Raw genomic sequence first — 12933 nt, forward strand, 5'->3', positions numbered from 1 at the left:
AGATCAGGAAGCCAGCAGTGACATCACTTTCCAGAATTCCCCTTCAGCACGACGAAGAAGAGCAAAAGCGAGGAAGAAAGAAAGAAACATAAAAACAAAGGAGTTCGCTGCTGTCTGAGATTCAGAAGTTGTTTTTTTGCGCTAACTTTACGAGCAAGAAATTAAAGGTGAGACTGTTTCTGCCAAAACGTTGAACCAACCCTTCCTTAGCGGTAACGGTTTCGTTTACCTAACAAGCTAACGATGCAGCTAACGCTAGCACTTTGCTTCCTTGCTGTTTATGTCGGAACAAAGACGGTATGCGACTTAGCTAAAGAGTACTAGTTTTGTCTCCGTTGTTATATCTTTCAATGTGTTCCAATGTCAACTAGCGTTGACTAGCTTCTAGAAACGTCTGTCTGCTTAAACCAGCTAACAGCGGCTGGTTAACTGTTAATGGCTGTGCAGTGAGGCACCGTTAGCGTCGATTAACAACGTTTAATTATGTTGCATAGCCACATGATTGAGACACGCCACTAACTCCTATCTCTAAAACGTATATAAGACGTTTACCTCAATGTTAGGATATGAAGCTAACGCAATTTTTTGTATTGTGCTATTAACGCCAGTTAAGCCCTGCGTATTATCTCTGAGCTTGTGTTGTTTTAGCGTTAATACGGTAAGTTAGCTGCCTTATTTGTAAAGAATATAACTGTGTAACGTCTGACCTCGTGCAATACAATGTGGCCCATTTTAGGGGTCCAGTAGAAAGGGCGTGGGTCAGTTCAGAGCAGGACAGCCGTCTGTTCCGTTTTTACCGTTGTCTGTCCTCCTCCCTCCCTCTCCCTCTGTCTCCTTCCCAGCCGTGTCAATAGACCGGAATAAGCTGCCAGAAAGACTACATTCTTCTATCTAACCAATTCGTTCAGGCTCGCTGAAGTTAGCCCTCTCTTTCCTTTCCAGTTTCCACGAAAGCCTTTTTTCCTTCGCTAGCTAGCTACATCCTTTCAGGCTGAGTAGCAATGAGCTCAACATTGATGGGAAGCCACTTTCTGAGATACTCGCCAAGCTTTTTTACCCCCATTTCTCTCTGCCTGTTTATATACAGATGTAGGAAATGTCCCTTTACATTTCCAAGAACGTCACATTGTCCACTTCATCTGAACCGCTGCAGAAGTGACTCAAGGTTATGTCATTGCAAAAGCTGCCCAAAGTAATTTTTTCCAGGCTTATTCACATACACCTCCGGCCAGCTAGTCCGAAAGAGGAAGGGATATAAAGAGAGCAAACACACTAACAAACACAACTCTAAAACAAACACTGGGAGGTATTAAAATGCTCCTCTGTGTCCCTTTGCACAATGATGCTCTTGTCTGCGAGGACTGAGAATAACAGAGTAGAGTAGTAGCTGGAGTAGCCGGGAGAGTGGCAGTAACGTGATTGTGGTCAGAATGATTTGCTTATTTTAGGGACTCCAGCTTTTTTTCCCTGCTCACTGCTGTCAAAATGATTGGTTAACCACATATCCTACCACGGTGTGCACATGGCACATCAACGTGGACGGTGTATTCGCTCTTTGTGGAACTCGTATGTGATGGGGTTAATCAATACAAAGGGAAGTGAGTCAGATCTTTTGACATGACCTTTCATATTGCTGTCTTTTTTGCCATTAGGTATTTGGCTTTTTGTAGTCTGGCTGGTCATGATCATGTCTGTTTTTTTTTTTATTATACTGTCATCCTCCTTGCTTTATTTCCCTTTCCTTTGATTGAGTAAGAGATCACATGTCTTGTGATTGTGAGTCAGCAACACACTGTTGTCACACTGCGTCCATGACTGGCAAAACTACAGTGCAATCATTTTGCTTTTTAATAATTTTACCTCTTATTTGAAGGAATCCAATACATGGGATTGGTATCTGAGCTAATAATGACTTCATGAAGGGTATTTTGTATTGGCCATGACATCAGCAATCCACATTGAATACACCGTCTTGTCATTTTTGAATTCAGTGTTTTCCTTCATCAGCTCATTCATTCAGTCATAGCACGTCACCAACTCAGTCTGAGCTCACGTTACCTTATGTTAAAATACGTCCCATGCAGTGAGGTATACAGATTTTAACAGATTTAAAAATCTGATTTTTTTTTTTTTTTTACCAGCACATTAGAATGAACGGATCTCTGAGTCATTTAAAGAAGATAAGACCAACAAAGAGCGGGGTGGGGTTATCAAGAAAGGGAGACAGGAATATGAATTATTATTATTTTGTATTGACACTAGATGTAATCCATTTGCTTTAGAAGCAGCAACTACTTTCTTTTTTGTCTTCCAAATAACGACACCGGGGCACTGAGAAAAGTGCATGTCAAGCATTCTCCGCTGTGGTTTGTGCCGCCACATCCTGAGCAGAACATCTGGCTCTCCTTGGCCTGCTACATTTTTGCTTTTCTTTTTTTCATCCGTCAGTCACATATGTCACCTGTGTGCCATTTCAGGTCTGGCAGGTAAGCAGCGTTTAGTTTGGTTATGTCACTTCACAAAACCCAAACAATGAACAGGATGCTGCTGAGAGGTGCATACAGCTACAGAGTTGTTTTTTATTCTCATCGGCACCCCATAGCAACCCTTTCACATTACAGAGAGACATTTTATTCAATGTTAACATATAGTATAGCTTATTTAATGTGAGGTTATCCCAGTCCGCGGTGTGGTGAAGCTTATCTGGCTGCACTCTATGCCGTCCTCCCTTTCTCAAGGTCCTCCACTCACAGCTCTGTTTCTCCCTCAGGATGTCCCTGTATCCATCCCTCGAGGACCTCAAGGTGGACAAGGTTATAAAGGTAAGTGTGTCAGGGTGAATCCATGTAGACGGAGATATATCTGGAGATGACCGTCTCTGTAGTGTGTAGTGGTCTAACATCATTGGCATGATTACGCCTTAGCTTGAATAGCTTCCTGATTGTATATGTTTTGTAAGCAAATATGAAAAATTGGTGAGGGGTTAAAAATACACACAGATTACTGTAAACTCAAACATTTGAGAGAATGACGAGGCAAAGCAAGGGCAGTTTATTTGTATAGCACATTTCAACAACAAGGCAATTCAAAGTGCTTCACATAAAACCATTGAAAGCATCAAAACATAATGCAAAAGAAAAAGAGATTTAAGAACATTGATTGAAATTGATTTAAAAACAGTCATTAATAAGCTAAACATAGAATAATAGTTGCAGTGTAAGAAATAAAATACAGTAGTAAAATGCAGGAAATGTATTCATATCCTTGAATCTGGTTCAATTAAAGGCAGCAGCAAACAGAAAATCCATCTTGATTTAAAGGAGCTGCGGGTCTCAGCAGCACTTTGTTCCAGATATGTGGAGCAGAAAAGCTGAACTTTAACCAGTATTAAAGGGGCGCAGCAGTGATTTTACACATGACATTCAGTTCAATCGTCACGAGGAGCATCACACAGCCTCTGAAGATGATTGCATAATGTCTTCTGTGGCTCTGGAGCTTTCTAAAATTTCAAACAGAAAGCCTGCTGGTGATGTAGGATTTGAAGGGGGGGGGATTATAAGAAATGTAGGATCCAGTGTTTTTTTATGCTTGATCAATGTAAAGGACTAAAAGTCTGGATGTCTCAAGACTAGAGACCTCTTCTGCTTGATTTTTGTCCAACTCTTGTGAGTCCCCCATCTTAATTGAAGTCAATAGAAAGTCAGATTAAAATAAATCGTATATCAAATAAAATCCCAGATAACTTTTAACATTGAAGAATTCCTTTATTGCCTTTTAATCCCTGGTACATTGTTGTGGAAGTATTCTAGCAATCTGATTACCAATATTTGTATTGCTCTGACCCACAGTAAAGTGTTCGAGGTACACTCGACTCACACATGCTGTAAACCATTCCTTCAGGGTTTAAGAGTTTTTTTTTTTTTTTTGTTTTTTTAAAGACATGCATTTCAAATGAAGATGAATGTTTCCTTAACAACCCTTCATCAATCATTTCTCTCTTTCTTTTCCCCCTCATTTGTGTTTCACTGCCTTTCATCCAGTATTTACCTTTTCATGTCCAAGTACACTTCCAGTTGACTGGTGCGTCTGATCACTTTCTAGGCCCAGGCTCAGTTTGCCCAGACTGCCACCCCCATGCCAGCCATCACCGAGGGAACCTACCAGCCTCAGCATGCCACCGCTGGGATGCCAGGATCAAGTGAGTCTCACATATGCTGTTGAAAGTTGTCAGACTAGTTTATCCCGCCGTTGTGTTACTAACTTCAAAAAAACAAAAACACCTTTCCCAGTATCTGCAATTAATTTTTCCTTGTTTCTTATGCTGGACATTTGTTGGCGTCTGTGGTTCTGAGCCTGTGCTGTTGGTTGGAGAAGAACAGCTCTGTAGTATTAGCAATGGATACAGATGAGTGGAGTGAGAGGACTGGTGTGGGAGGAGGAGTTGTGGGGTCTTTGGACAATAATGGGAGTGAATGGGTCCCCCACAGCGGCTATGATTTCTCTCTCTTTCCTCTCTGTGTTTGTGACTCTTTCTTTCTTTCTCTCTCATTGTATTCTGCTCGGGGGGGGAAATGTTTTTTTCTGAGTTTGTATGAAAGTAGACATGAACTTTGCAGTAAGCCAGGCTGAGATGGAAGAAAAGAAGAGAAAGAGAGAGAAAAGAGGCGTCCACAAAAGATTAAAAGTGGTTCAAAGATGGGCAAGGGGCCCTGTTAGAGATGACAGAACACAACTCCTCTACTTATTTTGACTCACTTCTCCCCCCTTTCCCATTCTCCCACTCATTCAGGTTCTCTGTTCGGATATAAAGTCCTGTGGGCTTTTGGTCTTTTGTTTTTACCTCAGCAGAGCTAGCTATGAGTCACCATGGAGACTGGCTCTGGCAGTTGTGCTGGGACAGGGCATGATGGGAGAAAGGGAGGAGGAGGAGGAGGAGTTGATTTGAAAAGTAGGAAGGGAGGGAGGAGGTGGGGACCCAGGACACTGAGCTAGAGGACAGATGGGAGGAGAAATAGTGAGGGAGGTGAAAGGGGACTGATCCACATCGGGCCAAGGCAGATACCGCTGTAGATTGCATCGGCATTTTTTAAATCACCTCGTCATCACCCGTGGACCGACATACAAAAGACTTAACACTGAACACTGTGCTTCCATGGGTGAGCAATTCACCTGCCATGACGTAGTTGTGTTACACACCCAAGTCACGGCTACTCACGGTCAGAAAAACACTGGTGAAATACTCTCTGCCCTCGGGCCCCGACAGATTTATTATGAGGTTTAGATATGAAATATATTGAAAGATGTTACTATTGTCACTTATTATTCCTGAAATAACTTACAAAAGGCCCCAAAAGCACTTAAAAAAATATGCAACTCAGCTGTATTAGTGCGTACTTCTATATCAGAGGAAAACATTTAGTACTACTGTAGTTATACAAAGAAGAGAGTTTGTTTGATCCTCGATGTGCTTTAAGACAGGAGTCCATATTGTGAGGAACTGGTTAAGATTGCCACAAAGCCTGTAATTCAGTCTTTCAACATGTAAAATCACCACCAACTCCCAAAACCAGGTCTCTGATGAAACAGGTGGGGGGTGGGGGGGGCTGAGTCACATTTTCATAGTTTCAAAATTCTTCTCTTAGCAGTGATCATACCATACACTATGCACTATGGTCTACATTGTTTTGTTCTGTTGTGAAATACCCGAGTAAAGCAGTTTCAGGGTCAGTTAAGTAAGTAAGTAAGTAGAGTTAAAACCTGTAGAGTACCACTGGAATAAGAGACCCCAGAAATGATAGAATTTTGGACATCAACGTGTTCGGAAGCTCACCAAAGTTCCTGATTTGATTCAGGGTGAATCTACCCCTCTACAAAGCAGCAGGAGACCTAGGTGATGAACAGAGGGAGGGGAGAGACGTCTTGAAGGTTTGGCTGCTTTCAGTGGCCAGCCAGGGTGGCAGGTCAGGACTCAGGCCTGTCTCCATTTTCACATTCACAGTAAACCATGACTCTTGCGGTAGCTGCCCAGTAATTATGGAAAAAGCATGGTGACCCCCAGGCCTCCTTTTTCCCTTGACATCTGAAGGTGGCTTTTTTAGCTTATAGGTGGTTTATATCCCCATATGAAAGGCTTAATGACGGTCGATTGACTAAAAGAAAGACGATACAAAAATCTGGCCAAGGAGACCATTTTAACAGCATTCGCACTCAAGCGGAGGTATTTTGCCAGCAGTAAAATTATGGGTCAGTGTGGCAAAACCGTTCACAGTTTGAGTTGCTGTGGTAGAGCGGCGCTGTTCCTGTAGGCTACCTGTCTCAAGGGAAGTGAAGAACAGTTAGGTTGTAATGTTATCCAGCATTCATATAGCGTTAGCAGGCTATGTCCTGAAGCTCCGCCTCCGCTGCTGCACAGAGTCATTGCCATACAGGCAACAACAACAGTGGTGCTGCCAGTTGTGGCAGTTATTTTGAATTCAGGACAGGCCGTCTATGCCATCCCAGTTTAGGATTCCTAATTTTGGAAATCGCCAAATTAGGACAGTTCTGTAATAGCTAAATTCCTATTCTAAGATAAATGCAGTTAGGAAGCATGTTTCAAAAGTCCTAAATGTCATCCTAAACTGAGATGAGATGGACGTTTCTATAATGGTCCTCATTTACTGACTAATTTGGAAATGGAGGTTCAGGGGCTTTTTCCCAAATACTCAGTTTCAAGTATCAATACTATCAGTGTCAATGAATTTGATATTACACAGCATTACACTATTTAAATACATATCAAAGAAAGTGATTCAATAGTCATAGTACAATACATGAAATCCTTTTCTTAATATGAATTACTTTAAATATAGCTGTTAGTGTTGAATTCCTCAGTCTTTCAGATGACTGAAGGAAACGCCTCTCCCTGTAGTTTCCCTCTCAACATGTTTTTTTGCGCTGTGGCTGTAGCTCCATGTCTGGTCAGATATTTAGCCTGCTGGGTGATGATTCTTCTCTTCATGCGGCTCAGGTGCTGCGATAGAACACTTAATGTTAGGGAAAACCCAGATTTCCATACATTTCGACAAATTCCACGACAGTCCGCTGATTCAAATTTTAACATCAAGTTTCGCGATTGTGTTTTTGCGCATCGTGTAAATCATATTGCCCTCCCAAATACTGTAGCTCAAGATGGACCTCTGAGAGGAATTGTGTGAGGCCAGGGGTTCATGACAAGAACGCTGAAATACAAGTATGAATTGAATAAAAGAGCAGAGTCCATCCCCAAGTTCATTGCTTTGCATATGCATGTAGATCAGGCGAGAGTGGGAGACATGTTTTATGAAATAATGAAATTTTTTTTTATTTTTTTATCAGTGCCTAGTGGAGGAGTACAGGATGAATCAGGATCTCTTATCATTCGTGCCTTTTATGTTTGGCCAACAGCGTGTGGGTGTTTTTCTCTCTCTCTCTCTCTCTCTCTCTCTCTCTCTCTCTCTCTCTCTCTCTTTCTCTTTTCTGCACCATGAGCAGAGCGGTCACCTGTACCTGTGCAGTGGGTGATTTCTGAGTGCTTGGGTGGAGTGTGTATGTGGTTGAAGGGACTTACTTTAAACCATGTTGACTTTAGGGTTGACTCCACCTGGTACAATCATTGCACAGTCATTGTAGTTGGAACAAAAAAAGAAATACTGAATATTGATACGAGTATTGACTTAGCATCACTGAGCTGCTTCCTGGAGCTCTATAGAGATGTTGTTGGTTGATTTGTATTTGACTCTTTGCATTCTTAATCAACCCTTAAATACTACATGTTAAATCTGTGTTCAGCTGACACTTGTTCGGGGAATTGTAAGAAGCCCAAAATGATTTATGTATTAAGTGTTGTTGACGATCTGACTGTTTACAAGACATTTGGTTTTGTATTTATACTGACTGATTGATGATATTGGAATTAGTAATCCTCACAATCACTAAATATTTGCTGATATTTGCTTTTGTTGGCTTGGAGAATGATTTATAAGCATTAAACCTTTTACTCTGATATATAGCCCCCACTGTGGGCGCATGGTAGCAGATGGGGCTGTCTGAGATGCACTCAGCTGTGTCATCACTAGAGGCCCCTATTGGCCGTGGGACATCAGACATCAGTGAGTGATGAGTCAGCAGACAGTCAGTGGCAGTATACAACAGGCAATAAAAGGTGTCTTGAGAAAGTGTGAGTCAGCGCAAACCAAGAGAGGTCCATAAGCATTCAGCCATAACTGGGCACCCAAAATATTAAGCAGTTTGCTGCAGCAGAATGCGAGATTAGCCGTGGACAGACACAGAGGTGCGCAGTCACTCACAGACACACGGCCGGAGATATGACAACACAGATATGATGGGTTATAGTGGGACTGGCCATGCCCGCCCCATTGACTTAAATAGAAGTGTCAGCAAGAAGTCTGGCACCAGTGCAGAATATAACGCTGGCACAATGACTTAATGAGCCGTCCTTCTTTTATAGGTTGCTCAGAGAGACCGTGAAACAGGAAGCCAAAGTTGAATCCCAATCCTGTTTACGTCTGTAATAGTGTGTTAGAATAGACTTACTGACCCCTTCTCTTCTACCCCTCTCTCCGTTCTCACAGGCCTGTACCCGAACCTAGAGGAGCTAGGAGACTACATGGGTCTGGCCCTCAACAGCGAGGAAGTCCAGAGGAACCTGGCTTTGATGCCTGTGGCTGACAATGTAAGTGGTTATGTATATCCTGTGGATGTGCGTCTGTGCATGCAAGCATCTGAAAGATGAAAGAAAGGTTTATTATTTTCTTTTTTCGTGACATGAGTTGAGTCACTTTATTAGACTTCACACAGGCCCCCGCTGGAGAAAGTACAACGTATTCAGTAGTACTCCCCAAACACCTGTAAACATGCTTTGATGTGTAGAATCAGTGGCGTCCCACATTGATATCCTCATTTCATACAAAAATAGTTTTTATTATTTGGGTCAAAGATGAGACGAATAAAAAGTTCTAATTACGTATTTAAAGCGTCTCTTGAAACCATCAGTCTTAGGTGAATAAAACATGTTTTTAGTAAGTGATGGAGCTGTAGATCTATCGGAGCTCAACAGTATTTTATTCCTGGAGAGCCACAGTACTGAGTGACTCACCGCAGGCCTGGAGCAGAGTGTGGGAGGGTGTGAGCTCTTCACTCCCGCATCTATGTGTACTTGTGGATCCTGCAGATGTCAAGGCTCTCACAGCGCCCCAGCTTGGCAGCTGGCAGTGAACCATCTGTGTTCTCTGCCTTTTACTGATATCTTCATCTTTTACCTTTTTTTTCTTTGTCTAGTTTTTTAAATTCTTTTCATTGCTGGTTCAGAGCATATTAATGAGGAAGTTTCCCAAAGCAGTACTTAAAGCATTCCTGATCCCATCCACTGGTGGAGGAGGAGATGAAATTTGAATCCTCCCACGTGCCTGTATTCGGCGCAGCGTTCCTTTTTATGTCGATCTGAATTTGAATGCAACATGCCTCGTTAATCCTTTCTTCCTCCCGCCTCTGTCTCGCCCCCACTCAATTTCCCTCTTGTTCTCTCTCAACCCACCTCCTTATACTTTCTGCACCTTCCACGCTGTCTGCCTCCCCCCTTCTCCCTCCTCAGCAAGTGGCGGTGCCCTCCCTCTCAGGTGTGGGGGGGATGGTGCGGCCGGTGACGGGGGCGGATGTCGGCATCAGGAGGGCAGAGGTCCGCCCAGGGCTGCGGGAGATTATCCTGTGTAAGGACCAGGACGGGAAGGTGGGGCTCCGGCTCAGGTCCATCGACAACGTGAGTCAGCATCACTAACTCTTTGACACGCACCGGTTCTCTGAATTATTCAACATACTGATGGCCTCTGCTACTCTTCCAAACTTGGCAAGGTCTTGCCAAGTTTCTGACGATTAGTCGACTACTTCTCAGGCTGGCGTTGTTATTTATAGGTTTATTTATATGTTAAAATCTATTTTAACTTTAAATGGGGGTTCGTCAATTCAAGTATTTAAGTCTTTAGAATATAAAAAAAAATCACTTTTAATAACTGTGCCTCCCTGCAACCCAACAGGGAAACAAGACTTTCTATCCTTCAAGATACATTTCATAAAGTGACAAATCAAATATTTGTCATCTTAAAATCGCTAGCATCATTACCCTGGGGTTGTTTCGCAGTAAAGGCGTACCGCTGCCTCCCCATTAAGACATGCAGGAAGAGCTGCGTCAGTTTGGACAGTAGGACTGGTGCAGAATATCCAGTCTTTCTGTCACCGTTCTTTGGTAAAGAGTGACAAAGAAGACACTATTATCCACAGGGGAGTGCCCTGAAAGCACACCAGAAAGAATAGAAACTATGTAACGCAGGCATTAGTGGTTCACACGTTACCTACTGTAAATGTGGTGAAACTATAAGTAGTAACAGACCAGTTTTTATTATCAAGTAGCATCCCTGGGTCATAGTAACAGTCCAGTATATTTAACAGGGTAAAGTTAGCTAAGAGCAATGAATAATGAATGTTCTGTAAGAGAAACTCAAACACAAAAACGGGTGAATTTTGATACTTGGCCAGCCTGCGTGTGATGAATGGAGTTAATTATTCACTTTGTGTTGAGTTGCTCTAGTACAGTTGACCCCCTCTGAAGAAGAGAAGATTCAGTGTATTGGTGATCGACGTACGGATCAAATGACACGGCACACTTGATTTACATCAAGTTAAAGAGTGTCGCTAATTATTTTGAAAGAATTGTTCTGTTGGTTCTGTTTGGTTTCATTTCTTTCACGGTTTCTAGCAACGTCTTTTCTCTCTTCATGGACATTCCATCTCCTCTTTCCCCGCTGTGTCCTTGCCTCCCTTCCTCTGTTTTGTCTCCACTCTCAACCTCTGTCTCTTCATCCATTCTTTGGACACGTTTTGAATGTTTTATCTGTCTCCTCTCTCAGGGAGTGTTTGTCCAGCTGGTGCAGGCGAACTCCCCTGCTGCCTTGGCCGGGCTGCGTTTTGGTGACCAGGTCCTTCAGATCAACGGGCAGAACTGTGCTGGCTTGAACGTGGACAAGGCCCACAAGGCTTTGAAGGCTGCGGCCGAGACCCGCATTGAGCTCGTGGTCAGGGACAGGTGAGGTTTACCTGGTCCATACCAGACTGTAATGGTTCACGCATATGTACAGTTTCATAGCGATTCAATTAGATGCTCAAAGGTTTGGCTCCCTCTGCTGGCTGCTCAGCGCACAGTTTAGTTTTGTTTTCACAAACATATCAAATGGTTTCTTGTTATCTTGTATGTTCCTATCTGTTTCAGAGTTTTTTTCAATGTTTTTCTTGATTATGATTATACATTTACAGATATGCTAAAAGACATTTTCAATACAGCTAAGCTGTACACCAGTGGATCGCTAACCCTGTGTGTGTGTGTGTGTGTGTGTGTGTGTGTGTGTGTGTGTGTGTGTGTGTGTGTGTGTGTGTGTGTGTGTGTGTGTGTGTGTGTGTGTGTGTGTGTGTCTCTCTCTAGGCCATTTCAGCGCACCGTCACCATGCACAAAGACAGCTCGGGCCACGTGGGCTTCATCTACAAGTCTGGTAAAATCACCTCGCTGGTCAAGGATGCCTCTGCTGCCCGCAACGGCCTGCTGACCGAGCATTTCATCTGCGAAATCAATGGGCAAAACGTTATTGGACTCAAGGTCAGACACTTGTCTCTATATCTATATAGAATCTTTTTATAGTCGGATCATTGGTGGATACAAACAGTTTACTGAGTGCTCATGAAGTAATGTGTGTTCTATAAGACTGAATAAGCTTTATAAAAATAGGAATACATACAGAACACGCCTCTATGTTTGGTGGCTAATATTGAATTTTGCGTTGGGGTGGCTGCTTGCATACTTGCAGAATGTAGTGTAACATCGGGAACGTGCAGCGTTTTTAAGTAAGTGCAGCATTCAGCAGCTCCCAAATACAAATGTGATGTTAAAAGGTCATTAGTTTGTATCAGTATTGTAGCCCTTTAGTCTGCCTTGTCCTCCAGTGTTTTCTCTGGTAGGCGTGTAGTTTCATCCTGCTCTGTGATGACGGCTTTGAATGTATCCGTAGTCTAAATATTTGACCCTTGTGCATCACTTTTAAAAAAAGTGCTCTGGTGTCCTTAGAGGACAACAATGTACGCGTCACTGAGTTAAATTCTTTAACCAACATCAGTCCTGATCATAACTACCAAGTATTTTTTTTTTTTATTTTAGCACTTTAAATGCCAGTTTGTCATGTCAAAGCACAAAAATGTAATCATTTGTTGTATTCTAAATGCATTCACAGTCTGGGATATGTCAATGATTAGCAATTTTTGTGCAGTGTTGGGTAAAAAAAACAAAAAAAAACACCTTAGAAGACCAAAATTAGCATGTATAGGAAATGTATTGCCCTATGCAAATTAGCATGTAGCAAAAGGCAAACATGAGTAAAAGGCTCAATCTATTGGAAAAATGTAAGAACTACAATTTTAAAGATCTGGCTTTCTCTAGATGAAAGCCAAATATAATAGAATGTATGATTTTATGCTTTTTCTTCTTTTTAAAAGAGTCGAAGTGCAAAAATACTTTCCACCTTTTACCAAAATGTATGCCACATGCACGAACACCGCTAAAATCATCGAAGATTTTAAAACTGAAAATGTCCCTGGTGATGCACAAGGGTTAAGAAACCTCACTGTGACGGTAATTCTTTGACCACATGAGGTCCTCACATGTCACTGTTCCTGTGTGAAAATCCCAGGATTCTCAGATCAAGGACATTCTGACCACCTCTCCGGCCGCCATGACCATCACCATCATGCCCAAGTTCATCTATGAACACATGATTAAGAGGTAGGACTTCAGTGAATCCAGTGTCTCTACCAAAACTGTCTCGTTGGTTTAAATGTGTTTACTGTTGGTTCTGGAA

General features: G+C 42.4%; 1 protein-coding gene across 1 annotated transcript in view; it reads left to right on the forward strand.

The window, feature by feature from the left end:
* The window catches only part of sdcbp2 (syndecan binding protein (syntenin) 2), a 15548-nt gene continuing 2615 nt past the window's right edge, over positions 1–12933 (forward strand). The window contains exons 1-8 of the mRNA XM_068733768.1: positions 1–167; positions 2771–2822; positions 4102–4198; positions 8613–8713; positions 9632–9796; positions 10941–11116; positions 11510–11681; positions 12766–12857. Coding sequence (XP_068589869.1) covers positions 2772–2822; positions 4102–4198; positions 8613–8713; positions 9632–9796; positions 10941–11116; positions 11510–11681; positions 12766–12857 — 854 coding nt within the window. The 5' untranslated portion in view covers positions 1–167; position 2771. The remainder of the gene's footprint in view (positions 168–2770; positions 2823–4101; positions 4199–8612; positions 8714–9631; positions 9797–10940; positions 11117–11509; positions 11682–12765; positions 12858–12933) is intronic.

Source organism: Cebidichthys violaceus, unplaced genomic scaffold (genome assembly GCF_023349555.1).
Source record: "Cebidichthys violaceus isolate CVI_PGR_0920_01 unplaced genomic scaffold, fCebVio1.0.p SCAF_6, whole genome shotgun sequence".
NCBI lineage: Eukaryota > Metazoa > Chordata > Actinopteri > Perciformes > Stichaeidae > Cebidichthys > Cebidichthys violaceus.